The sequence below is a fragment of the Paramisgurnus dabryanus genome, chromosome 15 (assembly GCF_030506205.2).
Source record: "Paramisgurnus dabryanus chromosome 15, PD_genome_1.1, whole genome shotgun sequence".
Classification (NCBI taxonomy): domain Eukaryota; kingdom Metazoa; phylum Chordata; class Actinopteri; order Cypriniformes; family Cobitidae; genus Paramisgurnus; species Paramisgurnus dabryanus.
The window spans coordinates 24136204-24153009 of record NC_133351.1 but is presented as its reverse complement, the minus strand read 5'-3'; the positions used below and the strand labels follow the sequence as shown (position 1 = coordinate 24153009).

At 38.3% G+C, this 16806-nt stretch overlaps 1 protein-coding gene across 1 annotated transcript in view; it reads left to right on the top strand.

The window, feature by feature from the left end:
• The first annotated feature begins 2901 nt into the window (after positions 1-2901).
• The window catches only part of myo10l3 (myosin X, like 3), a 96272-nt gene continuing 82367 nt past the window's right edge, over positions 2902-16806 (top strand). The window contains exon 1 of the mRNA XM_065249068.2: positions 2902-3196. Coding sequence (XP_065105140.1) covers positions 3176-3196 — 21 coding nt within the window. The 5' untranslated portion in view covers positions 2902-3175. The remainder of the gene's footprint in view (positions 3197-16806) is intronic.

Sequence of the window (16806 nt, the reverse complement as noted above, 5' to 3'; positions counted from 1 at the left end):
ATAATATTTTTTTTGTGTTGTCAAAGGAAAACATTGAAATTAGTTTCAAACTACTGATGACAGGATTCAGTTTGAAGCGAATAATCTGCATAAGCTAAAACATGATTGGACAGACCAAATATACATTTACATTGATGCATTTGAAAGACATTACAATGTATACACTTCATCATATATGTGTTTTTCTTCGGATAGAACCCATGACATTTGTTACTGTACCAAGCGAGCTACTGTACAGGAATACAGGCAACTGAATTTTGCATTTAAGAGAAAATTATGTTAATAATTATGTTAATTATGTTTTTTATCTTTGGAAGATAATCTGACAGTATTTGAATGAGCATGATGCTTCTGTGCAAGATCCAAATATCTTTTTTATAACAGTGACATGCACACAAGAAAAATGTGACAATTCGCATTAGACACGCACACTGTCTTAAACCCGCTAATATCACAATACATGAGTGTATGTGTAAGTGTCACTGCTGGTTAATAAAGAAATTCTCCAGGGAGCTTCAGAAACACTGCCAGGTTGTCTTCTGTTCCCTTCCCCCATTTCCTCACGGGCCGCTCTGATTAGCCACCCCACTCCAGTCCTTTGTCTGAGCTCTTTGTCTGACCTCAGGTATTCATACAAAACTATTGGATACTTCCCTTTAAGCACACCGGATAATTGATTTGGGCTAGATTATTTGTGATGATTTTAGACTAATCACAAAATATAATTTTCTTTCATGTTTGCTACAAAATGACTTTAATGGGGGATGGTGGGGCACTTTCATAATGTACTCACATATCAAAGAAGACAATGTATAGGCACTTTGATGTCAGACTTAGCCAGTAACCGAGTCACATGTGGACTTTAACGGGCATTTAATAGATATGTTGTTTGTCAATTCTCTTTTGGCTGGCAGGTGATATAAGCACCTGATACCATGCTCATACCAGTAACACATTCCCCTGTCTTAAGCAAACACATTGCTAAGCTTGCTTATAAAACCGAAAATCCTAAGAAACATTAAAGCTTTAATTGAGTTGTCCAAATAGAGCTTGGAAAAATCCGAAATTTCAAACACAACTAACAAGTAATGCACTGCCTATATGGGAATAAAGCATAAGAACCTGATTAATACCTAAATTATAGTGTGTTACAATGTAAAAATATTTTTGGTACAATAAAAATCGTTTGTTTATTTTATTTGTCTTTCATGCACTGCTTATCAAACGTAAGGACTGGTAATTAAAACATAATTGTGTGCATTTAAACGTTTTCAAAATAATTTTATGAGCACAGAAATGCACTTTGTAATGTTGCGCTTGAAAAGTTGTTTATAAATAAATTACATTCACTTTGAGAAATGCTCAGCTCCATTTACATTTATGCATTTGGCCGGTGCTTTAATTCAAGGCAAGGCAAGCTTTATCAGGTAACCCTAAAACCTAGCCATTTCTAGCACCATGTTCTTCAACTACAAGGTAACTGATATTTTAAAATCTGTCAATGTGTTTTGTATTATTATTTATGAGAAAGTATGTACTATGAAACTATGTTTGCAATTTTGCAATAAACGAGAGAGGGATCACATAGCACTGTGCTTGCAGGTAGCTAAAGCTGCTATTTAACCAGTTTAGATTAGCACACGTCACTCAGCCTTTGACTTTAGATGAGCTGTTAAAAGCGATCCAGTGAAGCTCACTTAAATATAATTAACCCCGTTATAATGATCAGACATGGTGAGTGTTTGTTCTAGTGGCTTTCAATGATGCTACTGCCTGCATTTAAAGCTGTTACCTGCCTTATTTGTACTAACTTCGACACACAAATCAAACCCAGCTAATTTTAGACTTGGGTTGATCATTTTTATTTATTTATATGACTACATTAATACTACAAAGAGTTGTTAAGTAATATTTTGAATGTTTTGATTATTTTAGTTCACGACTGAAATCTAGGAACCCTGAATTTTGGTGGCTTAATAATATTAACACACAAGTGGGTCAAGGCCATTCCAGTTATAGAATTCCCAAGATGTCTTTTTTAGGAAACTCAAAATTCACTTTTAACATTATAGGTGTGTAACAAGATACTAACACATAGTTTCCCAAACTTTAGCATTTCCACCATCTGCCCTTATATGTTGTTCATCTATCACTCTATGGGGCGGTTTCCTGGACAGGGCTTATCATAGTCCTAGACTAAAATGCATGTTTGAGGTGCCTTAATTTAAAAACATTTTGCACTGACATATATTAACATACTTTAGAGCTATTGTTTTGTATCAAGATGCACACTTGTATTGTTTTTTGTAAGGTATGTTTGTAAAACTACAGGACTAAGGCCTAGTCCTGGATTAATCTAAAACCTGTTCTGGAAACTGCCCCATTCCTACTTGTAAACATACAGTAGCAGTGTAAGGTATGCTTATTGTTGGTTCCTTAGACAAAATTTTAAAGGTTCACTTAAGTTTCTTTGGATTAAAGTGTCAGGTAAATGAATGAGGGAAATGTAAAAGGCTTCATTCTGTCAGTTAAACTTCTTGAGACTCATTTTCTTAATAAGGAAAATAATTATTTTGCAAAAAAGTAGGATATAGTTTAATATGAGAAATTATGTAGTTTTCAGAACCAATTGCAACACCTTTACTACAAAAAATATTTAATCAAAATAAAGTTTCTAATTTGATTAATTCCTATATAAAAATGATCTACAGAAAACAAGATTAGAAAAAATTTAACAAAACGTTAAGTAAATAACTAACAGCATCATTTGCAAATGCTGGAAACTCAGAGATGGGACATTTGAGTGCAGGGGCGTGTCCAAAGGGCGGTGTTTTATGACTAAGCCACGCCCCCCAGCGGTCATACCCAAATGAGCCGGTTTCAATGTGTTCAACACAAAGATACGCGAGCACGCGCCGCCCGAGAGGAGCAGAAGATCTGCTGGGATGCACACGACTTTCTTGTAATAAACTCCGGAGATATCTACCCGTTATACTGGTTTCGGATTCGGTTTGTCAAGTTTTTGAATAAACTGAAGCTTTATTGAGGAATTACTGTCCGGACACGCGATGGGAACTTGGGCTCAATAAAGCGCGTGAATGTAGAGCATCTATAAAGTGTGCGGAGTCAGTGGTACCCTGATCACTCCAAAAACCAGACAGGAGGACTTACAGAAATGGAAACATTCTTCGTTGAGGTAAGGACAAAATACAGCACTCCACAGGAACAATCGCCCATTTCCTTTGTTACCTTTAAATGGATGTTTATATAGCTTAAGTTTGAATGACATATTATATTATGTTATTATCTCAAGCATTTTAGCAAGTCAACCTAATTCAATGATCACAGACCCCTGTTAAAAAACAAAAAAAGCAATACCCCATCCCATGCTTATGTGTACAGTTATAAGTAAATAAAACTGCTTTAAAAATCGAAGCTATGCTTAAAATCTTGTATGGATGCTTTATAGTAAAAGAACATATAGTTTGCTTTTTTGCTGAATCAGACCTCTAACTATAAAAACGTGATCTGCAAGTATTAAAAGGTGCCCATCATGGTTCATTATTAGGTGCTAAATTTGTAAAGGTACTCTGTCACTTCAGAAGATGCAACGAGCCCCTGTCAGACCTCTTACAAGTTCAAAGGTTATTTAACACCAGCCTTTGAAGATCACCGCTTTCAGAACAGCAGCGAACAAAAAACCATCATGATCCAAAGTGAAATGATTACAAACACCTCGTGACTCATGTAGTTTAGAGCCCCAGGATGTGTTTTATGTCAGGGATATGAAATGTTCATTGTTGTTCCTTCTCTGTAAATAGCAGCCAGTGAACAGACCCAGTGATAGTGAAAGCTTATACACACCACAGCAGCAGTATAAACTGAATACTACTGTATAATGTTATGGTGGCCTTATAAGCCACTTCCTCCCATTGCTTTAGACCACCTGAGGTCAGATGTGTTGATTTGTAATGTACAGTTCTCAGACAAAAATATTAAACTTTTTAGAAGTGTTAAATAGCTCCTGTCATGGATCAAAAGGTTTACAGGGATAGATCGCCCCAAAATGCTCATTGAAGTACTTGCCTATGCACTTATTGGTGTTGTTTGGGTGAAACATTAATTAAAAACAAAAAAAAAAACATGTCAAGTCATCTAAAAGTAATTATTTTTGTCATTTCTGAAGCTTGGACTCCCAGTAATGTCACGCCTTATTCAGTTCCTCCGCTCTGATCGCTAACAGTCTTACTAGCGGTAACTAAACACTTTGGCCGGTAATTTCAGGTGAACTTTTTCTTTTCTCCTACCTCCCTTGGTGGTCTAAAGGTTTTAAAGGGCCTGATTAAGGTATACTTGAGTGAGTTATTTGTACCTCATTAAACAGGCCTTTTGCAAACATCCCATTACTTCATACTGAGGGACAGAATCTAATCTGCTTCTCTATCACTGAAGTAGCGGCACGAGCCACAATTGCAATGACGTAACACAGCTATAGAGAGAGATCTTTCAGTGAATCGGCATGCAGTATGTGAATGCGCAGAGCTTTGGAAGTCAACAGTAAATGTGAAGAGAGTGATTAAACATCTGTCTGGGGTGGATATACTGTAGACGCATCCGAGATTAAGAGCTTGGACTCACGTGTGTGATTTCAGCCGGAGTAATGAGGTTTAGTGGTGACATTGTAAACATTCCATGATTATTTATAGACATGGTCCACTTTTGAGAGGAAATTCCCATTCTTCACCCAGAACAACGGACACTGACTTTAATTATTTCGTAATTTACAGTAAGAATGATGAGAAAAACACTGAAAGCATTTTTATAGCCACCCCTCGATCTACATAGGAAACATTATGGGGAAACATAATTATTGAGAGAGGCATTAATAAAATGTAGGATGTGAAGTTTTTAAAGCTGGTTAAACTGTTCTTACTCATATCTCACTGGTACGTCAAATATGACCAAATATTCCCTAAATCCCCCAGGCCGTGTTCTCTGTAAGACGAACCTTTATCCTTCCTCTCCCATCTGCTGAGTCACTACATTAGTAAATACTCAGACTGTGTCATTTAAATTTTCCTGCTGGTGTTCACCTATCCACGCCTATACAGTAGATCCTGAGATCAGTGACTATAGGGTTAGTCGTTCCCAGAGACATTGGTGGGATCATCCTCTCATGGAGAGATTTATGAAGCACGATACTTCCCGTTCCGCTCGGCACACCACCTGTGATAGACTCATCTCTGCTTTAAAGTTACACTTAACCTTTTGTTCCTTTAGAGGTAGTACATTTTAAATCATTGGTTTGTGGTTAAAACAAGGTTGTTTAGGTGTAACAGTTAATTATCATCTAAACTTCAAGTTTGATGTGATGTGTTTTTTCATGGCAATTCGTGCATATTTTAGGTGGTTAATTCGAACGACCACATGTGTACGTCTGTAAAATCCACTATTGGTCGACTTCTACTGAAGCAATGAGTTTCCATTGTAGGCAAGGTTACTTTGAGTGCATCAAGTGATCAACAAAATGGCTTGATCTCAACTTAGTGCGGTAATATGTGTCTCCTGCTCGCATACCAATATGAGGAATGCCGCCCAGTCCTCAAGCAGCACATGCATCCGTTCATTTACAGAACCGCAAAATACATCAAGTGTCAGCTATTTTAAAACTATCCGCAAAGTCCACTTAATAGGAGCAACCTAAAAAAGGGAATCGATGAAGCGATCACAGCGCCTGAAACAACAGCTGCTTAAAGGAAGAGAGTCCTGCTTTAAAATGTTCAGCGGAAGAGCGTCTCACATTCAACACCGGATTCCTTTTCCAGACACATTCCTGTCCTGAGGATCTTAGTTCTCTTAACCCTGACCCGAGATTCCAAGCCATGGCTGGTGGTCACCTCACGGCTCTCAGAATACAGTTCTTCTGGTTTGGGTTTCACACTATTAGCCTTATATAGATGAAGTGCCTCCCTTCTCACAGTTCTAAGTATTGCTGACGCTAATCAGTAATTTATTATGTGAATCATGCAGTGGTTGTGAAATATTTGCTTATGGTTATCTTCTTGATGTGTAGTGTTTCTGAGGAACAGTAACCAGATATTTCTCAATGAATGTCTTCCTCAGGCAAGGAAGTTGTTAGATATTGATGGCAAGTACAATAGCTGTTCCTTTGTGCCCTGTTGGGTGTGCTAGACAGGAAGACCCAAACAATAAATACAGATTGTTGTAATCCTGTTTTTTGGCACACCTATTTTGTGTACACTTCTGATTGAAATGAAATGATTAAATATAAACATTTAGGCAGCATTGAATTTAGATGTAAATGCAAGATGTTACCAGTCGTTGGAGGCAGGTCAGTTTTTTATGTTTACATCAATAATAGGAGTGTTTTTAAGGGCCCAGTTGCACACGTGCAGGAGTTATACGAGTTCAAACTGAATTGGTGTAGTTGAGCGAGAGTACAGCGGCAATCCCACAAGGTCTTATTAATCCTGTTTGATGCAGTCCAGACATGAGTTGAAGACTCTGAAAGCCTCGATTAATCTCTGGATTTCTTTATTTAAGTCTGTCAGTTACAGTGCTACAGTGTTTTTATTTGGATATTGATGGGGCCCAGTTATTCTGGATTTAAAAAATAAACACAACAATCAGATAGGTGTTCATGTAGCTTAATTGGTTGAACAATTGTGTTAGGAATACAAAGTTCATGGGTTAAAACCCAGGGAACACACTGACTTTAAAATGTTGTTTCAGTTGAATGCGCTGTAAAGGCCAATGCATGGTCCCGCGTAGGTTCTATGCCATAGCTATTTCGTAGGCTGTGCGTACATTTTACGCGTACTGCAAGCACTCTGATTGGTCCCCTAGAACCCCTCCCGTCAGGTAAAAAAAAACGTGTCCCATTTCCTCATACGGATTTATGCTTCTGAGGGTAAAAACAAAGATGGGTCAAGTTGAAGAGTGATGAACTCGTGCTGCAACAATAGTCACCGTCCGTCCATTTACCTCCAACACTAGCTGGGTGCCAGCCGATCTTAGCCCCGCCCACAACATTTTGAGGATGGGAAGATCGGTCTGGGCTTTCTCTGTTGAGGAGCTTCTATGCGAGACCCAAAGCTGTTCGACCAATCAAATTGTCAGGGCGGGCTTTGTACGATGATGGGCAGATGATCATCAGTAACATAATCAACCACGTCACCAAAGAGCGCGTGTGGTGAATATATTTACAACGAAATGGCTGCCACTGTAGAATTCAAATGTGTTGATGACATTGAGTTTGTTCTAAAAGATATCAACAGAGCATTGATTTTAAAAGAGGAACAGAGAAACGCGAGCAAGGCATTTGTTGATCAGAAAGATGTTTTTGCCATCCTTCCTACGGGATTCGGCAAAAGTTGGTCGCACTTATGGAGGACCAAGTTAAAGAAGCAACTGAAATGGGTATCACGGCGATGCAATTCAGCGTGCACGATGAGATGGATATAATTAGCGGTTGTTGGCAGTTGGGCTGCACGATGTGAGGAAAAGTTGCGATGTGCGGTGACATTGTTTAATGTTGCGATGACGATGTGAGTTGCGATAAATATTTGATATTTTTTCATGTTTTAGGGGCCATTCACATGTCGCGCCTAAAAACGCGTGGTAAACGCTAGACACGTAGGTTATTGTCACTTATTACACGGCTCTCTGGAATGCTTGATTCTGATTGGTCAGTTGAGACATTTGCAGGTTCGTTCTTTTCGAATAATAACCGCTCCAAAATAATAACGCATAGCCGGACTACTTTTACGAGTAAGATCGCTCCGCGCCAATAAAGATTACTGTTTGTTTGGCGCCATCTTGTGACAAACACTGGACAACCACGACAAGACACAGAGAGCTTACTGAGACTGAACTTGACAAAATAGAGCATGACAGCTACGAAGCCAACACACAAAAAAATACAGAATGGGCATTAAAACTTCTCAAAGACTGGCTAAAAGAGAAAAAAATGGAGACAGACAAGTATGAAGCAGAGGATCTTAATAAGGTATTACGATCATTTTATGCATCTGTGCAAAGTTTCGCGGAAGGATAAAAATGTTAATTTAAAACAAATATGCCAATAAAATGTTTCTAATTCATATTTATGTCCAGTTTTTTTCTTATGTGACAAGTAGCCGTGTAATAAGCGGGATAATGTAGAGTCAGCCGGTAGTTATCGGGAAATAAGCCCCTTCAGTGTGATACAAGACCCTCCGCTTCGCGTCGGGTCCTGATCACACTGTCGGGGCTTATTTCCCGATAACTACCGGCTGCCTCTACATTATCCCTTACATGACCTGCATGCTGCGCTTGTGTCATTCTGAAAAGTTAAAATGTTTTTGAACAGCCTGGAAAAAACGAGCGCGTCGCATACTGCGTGCCTACATTTGAAATAATGAACTTGAGCGCGCAATAGACGCAATATGTGAATCACCGCTTCCACAGTACCTGTGTTTGCGGCGTCATCTCTCCTAAATAGAAAATAATTCCATAATATAGATGAAGTGCTGTTCCTTTTCACCACAAGGTCTTCGTCTGACAACACATTTTCCTCACTCATCTCTCCTTCCTCCGCCATCATTTTTGCTAACAGGCACAGTGTCGCGAAATAGCTAGCAGTTCGGTCAGGCTGCAAAAGACGTAATTTCAACATACGTCACACACTTCCTTCTTGGCAAAAGCTCTGCATTAACGCTGTAAAAAATGTATATATACATTCGAATCTCAAAACTGAAAATCGAATGTCAACCCACGGAACTCATATATTCAAATATTTTAATATTCTGGTCCAGCCCTAGTGCAGAGGCATTTTTCGGTTGAGACATGCCTCATAGTCATAGCCCAATGGAGGGGTATCAGACTCAAATTCTGACTATGAGGTACAAATAACTCCCTGAAGTTGGCTACTCCAACACAGCTGGTCTTCCCAAATAACATTCACACGAGCTGCTTCTTCTTTTTTAAGTTTACTGGCAAAGTTGTCGCTTCTTCGGCTGTTGCACTGCTACTCTGGGATATACACATAGATATTGTCTACTAGCGATCTGCATTTGTCGAAGTATGAATGAAAACTGACGGCGTAGGTCCTATGCAGAACTATAATGAGGGCTTAAGTCACTAGTTTGGATAAAAGCGTCTGTCAAAAGCATGAACGTAAATGTATTAAAAAAAAAATATTTATATGCACTTTAACAGTATCTGATTTATTATTATTAACTTTAGCAACATATTATGCTATCAATAATTCAAAACATTATATGTTTTTTAAAGTTAGTCTAAAAGCACTTTCTTCAGAAAGCTTAGTGAACAATCAGATTTTTTTTTTTTTGCTATATTTACAACGTTGCTTAATTTCCAGTGAAATCATCACACAATTATCATGAATATTCAGTACATCCCCAGTTACAATGGGCATCTGGACACAGACTCAGATGGGTTCATTCAGATCCAGTCTTTGTTCACACTGGCCTTATCGGTCCTGTGTGGGACCAATCTGTTGCAGCAGCTTGCTTATTTTTCTTGCTAATTATTGACTTCAGGATAATTAAGCATTGTGTTCAGTTTGCTGATGCTGTGAAAGTGCAGTCACCGGCAGGATTTTAAAATCACCAGCCTAATAGTGTATTTGCTTGTATTTTAAGCTGGTGGTTTTAAAGTCACATATACATCTATGTATTTAATCTGTCATCTGAACCTCAACACACCCCTGTTATTATATTATATTATAGCAGGCCATTTTTGTTTTTGGTCAGGATGAATGTGCGTAGTGTAGTACATAAAAATGAAAGTAGAATATAGAATATTTATATTCATGTCACACTCTCTGTGTGTATTTTAAGTGGTTAATCTTTGTTTGCATGTTTGAAAGACTACCTTCAACACTTTTAGGAGCCCATGTCGGCTGCCCCCCTTTCATTTCTTGAAACTGTACCTCTGCCCTCTGTTGTATGTCCATCTGCCACTGCTTCTGCCCCCCGCTGCTGTACAGCGTCGGCACAATCAACAAATAAATGAGCCATTTAAACTCAGTCTTTTGTTTTGCCTGGGGGTAAATTATGTGGAAGAAACAAATCCTTTAAGTGGCCAGTTTGTACCAGCCAGACAGCTTGTGGACTCATAAAACTTGTCTTGATATTATTTTAGTGAATATTCGATTTTTTTCTAAATTTAGTTTGATTCAATTTTGGTGCCAAAATGAAACCCTTCACCTTTAAAAAAAAGCAGGATCTTGGATAGCACTTTTATAGTATATCTTGATAAATATTTTGGTTTCCATCACCATAACTGAGCTTATGAGATCACTTACCGCATGAAACTACTGTTCATTCGATATTGTAACATCCAATATAAAGCAAGCTCAGTGATATTGTAATGTCAAATAAATGTAAGTGCTTGTCTGTTTTGGGATAACAAGCCATATGTACAAATAATCATCACCTCGGGGCCAATATATTAGTCAAATAGACCCACCTTTTCACAATGTCCGTACCATCCCATCCTTCCTGTCCTTCTGGTGATGGTGTAGCATTATGTATATTCCCCTAGCAGTGGCCGTAGCTCGGGGCGTTCAGAGCAGACGGGTGTAGCAAACAGACTTTGAAGGCTCTGTTTAACACAATCAGTCCTTTTTCTGTAATCTGCTGAGAAGAGACGGACCCCTGACAAGCCCCCCAAAAAGATTCACGAGGAGCAGGGATGAGCTATGTCATGTCACTAAACTCAATAAAATAGGGATGGGTGAGGCCAAAAATTCAGGCTATAGTGGTTGTAGTACTTAAAGTACACCAATATTTGCTATTTTAATGAATAATGATTTTTTTATGGTATTTGTTATTATAGACCAGTTCAAATGATGTAAACAACACTGGTCCAGAAACACTTCCTGTTACAGTTTGTGACAGTTATTTTTTTATTTTACATATATTATTATCTTTAAGATGTTTGTTTAATTTCAGTTAATTCAGGTTAATATGTTTAATATGTTTATTTTATCCCAAAGTTTATCTAGTGTTAAAAAACGGAAACAGGAAGTGCTTCTGGACCAGTGTTGTTTACATCTTTTGAACTGGTCTATACATTTCATTTACTATTGTCTCTTTAAACAGGCTTTTGTAAGAAGATTAAAGATTTGAACAGCTGACATGAGATATCCTGCCAAGCTTGTTTAATATAAGATTTTGCTTTGCCCTCACAATGAATGATTTGTTTCATAGTACTGTAGATGGCTACAATGTTACAGCATATTAATGCAAGCACACCACCTGCGACTTGACCTGGATGTCTCGGCTGATATGTTGTGTATATATATGTACCAGTACTGGTACTGAAAAATAATGTTGCTGCCAGATCTCTTCTATATACACATGCATAACACATTACACTGTGCACTGGCACACACACACACACACACACACATACAAGTATTTTGTATTTCAAAACCTGCATGTTCACAGAACATCCATACAGCTGGAAGCAGAGCATGCGTAACACCAAGACAAACAGGTCATTAACATCTAAATTACACCCGTCAGCTTTAGATCCTTGAGTGGTTCAGTATGTGACTGCTGTTTATGGAATAGTCCCAGTAGTGGGAAAGTAATTCCTAAGCTTTACTAAGTCACTAACCTTGAGTTGTAGAATAACAAACACAACATATAATTGTTTAGTCGGACCAGAAGTTCAGTCTCTTTTTTAGTAAGAGTTCTTCCCCTGTGATTAAATTAAGCCAATTCGTTGTTAAAGATGAGTGTGGTTGTTAAAGGTCACCTATTATGGCATTTTAGCAAAATGTAAAATAAGTCTCAGGAGTGCCCAGAATGTGACTGTGAAGTTTTGACTCAAAATACCCGACAGATCATGTATTATAGCATGTCCAAAATGCCCCTATTTGGGTAGAAGCAAAAACACGCTGTTTTAATGTCTGTGCCTTTAAATGCAAATGAGCTACATCTCTTCACTTCCTTATAAACAGATAGTGAGCGCTTTCAGTTAAAATATATCTGATTAATACAGTCTGAAACAATAGTATCTAGTGGACAGAGTACAACTCGCTGAGGGTGGAAACTGTGGTAATGCAGGACTGTAAGTGGGTGGGGCTTTTTCAGTGTGACCTCACATTGATAAGAGAATCAAAATGGCATGTCTAATGAGACCTTATTTGGTTTAATGGGGATTGGAAAACAAGGAGCGGGTTGATTTTTTTTTATCGTAGGGTGGTTGTATACACACTGCCAACTAGGGCTGGGCAATATGACCCAAAAAATTATCGAGAAAATGTTTTCCATATCAGTCGATATCGATAATTATCATGATAAATAACAAATCTTTACTCCTGAATGAAAATTGTAAAAACCAGACAGTTAATAATGGTTTTAAACTACTTTTTATTCAGAACATGACAAATACTAAAATCTTGTTTTAATGCATCTGTATTAAATGTAAATCTATTTGTTATGAAATCAACACATTTCTGACACAAAAGCAGCAGACTACTGTCACTTTAAGACCCAAGACAGATTGCTTTAGGTTTCAATATACTGAGTAACAGTTGTTTATGTTCACTTAAACAAGAAAGAAAACTTAGTTCAGTGATCACGCGTGTGTTATACATATACGAGCTATACACGCTGATAAATGGATGTCAAGAGTGTCACATTGCTGTGGGAGCGCACATACGCAAACAATATATTAACTGCAGTGTTGGATCTGCTGCTTTTCCTAAGTTTCCTGAATTTGTGAATGTCCTGTAAATATACTTTTAAAGCTGTGCGGACGTGTGCGTGCGCAAGGCAGACGCTGAATGAAAGGACAGTATACTGCACCTATTGTGTCTGCTGTGTTTGACGAACCCTGTTTGCGCGTCCAACATTACACACAAGAAAATGTTTCCACGCATTCGCATCGCGAAAATCATAGGTCTCTACTAATAAATGAATAACTTGCCTCATCTTCCACTCCTTCAAGTCTAACTGACACTGTGATTGTAAACCAAGAGCGCGTGCCGCATCCGGAAATGCTCGCGCAACATTACGCACAGTGCGTAAACATTATTGATCACCTATCGAACTGTCCTTATCGTTTTATCGAAAAGTTTACATCGGTAAAATTATCGTTATCGAAATATCGCCCAGCACTACTGCCAACACACATTATGTCCAAACACCTTGTAAAAGTGGATTTTGCATAATAGGTGCCCTTTAAATATGGCTCCTCAACTTGTTCCATCATAATTTTTACTATGTCAAGCGGAAATGCGTATGAGGAAAAGTGGCACATATATTTTTGAGTGGTTCAAGCAGACCAATCACAGCGCTTGCGGCCCGCCGCCCGTGTGGAATTGACACACTGTTAAATATTCAAAAAATTGGTGCCCGTCAGACTACGCCGTGAGTTAAAGTGTAGGGTTCGCGTCTGTGAGCATGCTACGCAGTACAATTGACGCAGAAGCAAGAATTGGGCTGTAGTATAAAATATTACCCTTAATTGAGTTCCTTTGTATTTTTGTGAAACAACTTTAAGCTACATTATCTGTTGTTTCCTGGATCTGGCAAAGTACAAATAGTGTGATTTGATAAAAAAGTAAAACAAAACAATTCTGTCCCGTATTTGCAGAGATATTGATGTTATTTACAAACCAGGGGGATGCTCGAATCCTTTTATGCCCATCATTAGAAAGGCAGAGATTATCTAAATTATATGTTGTATTTGAATTGGTTTGACATTGTTATTTGATGCTAGATTAAAGCACTTTAGTTTCAGCCTCAACACTGGTGCATTAGTCAACATTTATTGCTTTGCTGGCTCCACACATTTAAAGGAATGAATGCAGCAATAATCTGACTCAGTCAAACCTCAACAGCTGTTGTACAATTTTTATTTTGTGGTAAAGATATAGTCATACACGTTTTGGGCTCCTCAACCCTTATAAAAGTTACCCATGTTTTTAACACCACTATAACTGTATAACTACTAAAACCATTAGTATGGGATTCAATACAACAAAGTTGCTACAAAAAACACACATGGTTTATTTTCCTAAGGAGATAATGACTGTGAATTGTGTTTTAGAAACTCCTGTTTTGTGTTAAATTAGTTTTTTGTTTTGTCAGATAAGATAAAAGGCCAATTATAGCTGAACAGCTGTTGTGTGTTTATTGAACACTACAGCTGAGTAATGCTGCCACATCAGAAAGACCCCTCTCTTGGAGAGGCTTATGCTCTTTACTTGTGGCATAATTCTGTCCCAAAAATCCCAGCAGTCATCCTAACCCACGCTGTTTACGACATTTTACTCTTAAAGGTTAAAAGGTTGTTGGTTGTAAAAAAAAAAGGTACTATAGACTATAAAGACCATTCCATTGCTAACCCAATGCTCTACCAAATACGCTATAGGAACCTATCCCACTAAACACAGGACGTCGGATAGACGTGCAGATCATGTCTATATTGGGTCCGTCGGTCCATGACCAATTCTGGACATGTATTTGACGTCCAAACTAGGTCCACTATTTGGACGTCCCACCATGACCCTATTTGGACGTCATATTGACGGGCAACATTTGACGTTTAAACTGGGTAATTTTTTGGACGTCATTTGGACGTCATATTTACGGGCAACATTTGACGTTTAAACTGGGTAATTTTTGGACGTCATTTGGACGTCTATGACAGGTCTATGTCTATATTACATGATTAGGTCTATAAAAATGTGTTTATTTACAAATATCAGCATTATTGTACCAACATGATTAATACATACGAATAGTCTATATTATTATTACAGTACTGTTTTTTTCTGCTTTCTTGAATTACGTACAAAATTCATCTAAATGACTATTAAAAATATGTAATTAAATGTGTAGTTCGTTATATTAAAAGTATATGACCATACTAACAATTTAACATGAAAATATTGTCATTTTAAATTGTTCTGTAATTGTTATATACGACCTGAAAGTATGGCCATGTGGCCGAGTGGTTAGAGAGACTTGTTTGTAACACGGAGATCGGGAGTTCGTATCCCACAGCCTGCAGGAAATGTCTGAAAGGTTTCGGGTGTGGTGGATGGGTGAACTGCAGAGGCAATCATGTTTTTTTGCTTTTTTCATGTCTCTTTTCCTTACACGGCGGTCCTACGGTTGTCAACATTTTTAGACGTGCAGAACACGTCGAAAAAAAGACGTCACCTGGCGTTACAAAACAACCCCTTTTATGGACCGGATTCGGACGTCCAAAAATTACATGAAAAAGACGTAATTCCGACGTCACTTTGCGCAGTGGGATTCTATAAACTATAGTATGGCAATACACATATACATATATAGCCGCCCTCCAGTCTTCACCTCTTATCATAACTAGCATTTATACATGGGTTTCATTCACAGTGAGTATAAAGAAATCATGCTAAGGCCTTTAATCACCATCTCCAGGCTATGCTTTATGCAAATCAGTCAGAATCTCAGTTGTAAGGTTAAAACCATTAAGCATCACCATCATTTGATGCTAATAGCACTCTCTCTCTCTCTATTGTCTGGTCCGGGTGAAGTCTGGGAAGTGTCCATCTCTTGGGGCCACAGAGTCTCCATTAGCTAATTTCTGATCAGCTGCACCCATCATCATTTATTCATACTGCTGTCAGCCTGGTGACGGAACATCGAGGCTGTTTATCTGATCCTGTACAAAACACTGCACCTTCTCGGCCCATCGCTACTGTCAATTCAACTGCGGATTTACATGATCTCAATTGTTAATGTTGTAAACGTATCACTTGCTTGTTAGGTAAGGACATCATTCCTTAAATGACTTTCAGAGTTTGAGAATGCTTGAGGACATGATCCTCTAACATGTTAAACATCCATCGCTGTTGTGAGCCATGATTTCAGGTGTGCCAAACCTCTTACTGGATTCATTGATGTCATACAGGTCTAGGGAGGCTGAGGACATGGGGTTAGGAAGAGCGGTCTTTGTTTCACTGATCACTTGGCAGTACTATATACCGTTGTAAGAATTTCAAGTCACACACACTGTTCCCCTTTCAAACTGATTCAGTAAAGCCCTTTTCACACAGAAATTCCGTAAAATACACGTAAAATGCATCCTGGATTTTTCCGGAATAGTTAGAGTTTTTGTTCGTTCACACTGCCAAGATTACACGGCATCTGATGGTCCCGGAAAGACACGTGACATGTTGAAAGTCCCGCCCTCTCTTCTACGCAGCGTCTGAAGTTTGCATATTATTTATTATTTCTCTCTCCAGAAACAACTTGCGTGCATTTTTGTTTATGATAAGACTACAAAGGAGCGCGTGAATGCACAGTTCTATTCTGGTGAATGATCTCAGCTTCAGAGTGGATATTTGACAAGCTCCCTGATTTCTGCTTTGATACAGTTTTCAGACATTTCTCACCGTGATTGTTTATATGCATTTAAAACCCGCATTTTGAGGAGCTGAACAATATATCTCGTTGGGATGACATGCGGGTATTTTCGTTTATTATAGCTCAAATGAGCACATGACGCGATATTCTTTTATGCTGCTGAATGATCTCCGTTTCAACGCAGTAAGTAACGAGCTAACTTACCTGATATCCGCTTCAGTCTAGTATGCTGACATTTCTCGTAGTGAATGTTGTAAATCCCTGATTTTAAAGAGTTGAACCAACTTCATGTTGCCATGACACGCGCGTCCTCACTACGGCACGTGCGTCATTGTTTATGCGTCTCATATATCATTTCCTGATAACTGCTTCAATCTAGTTTGCAACATTTCTCGTGGTGAATGTT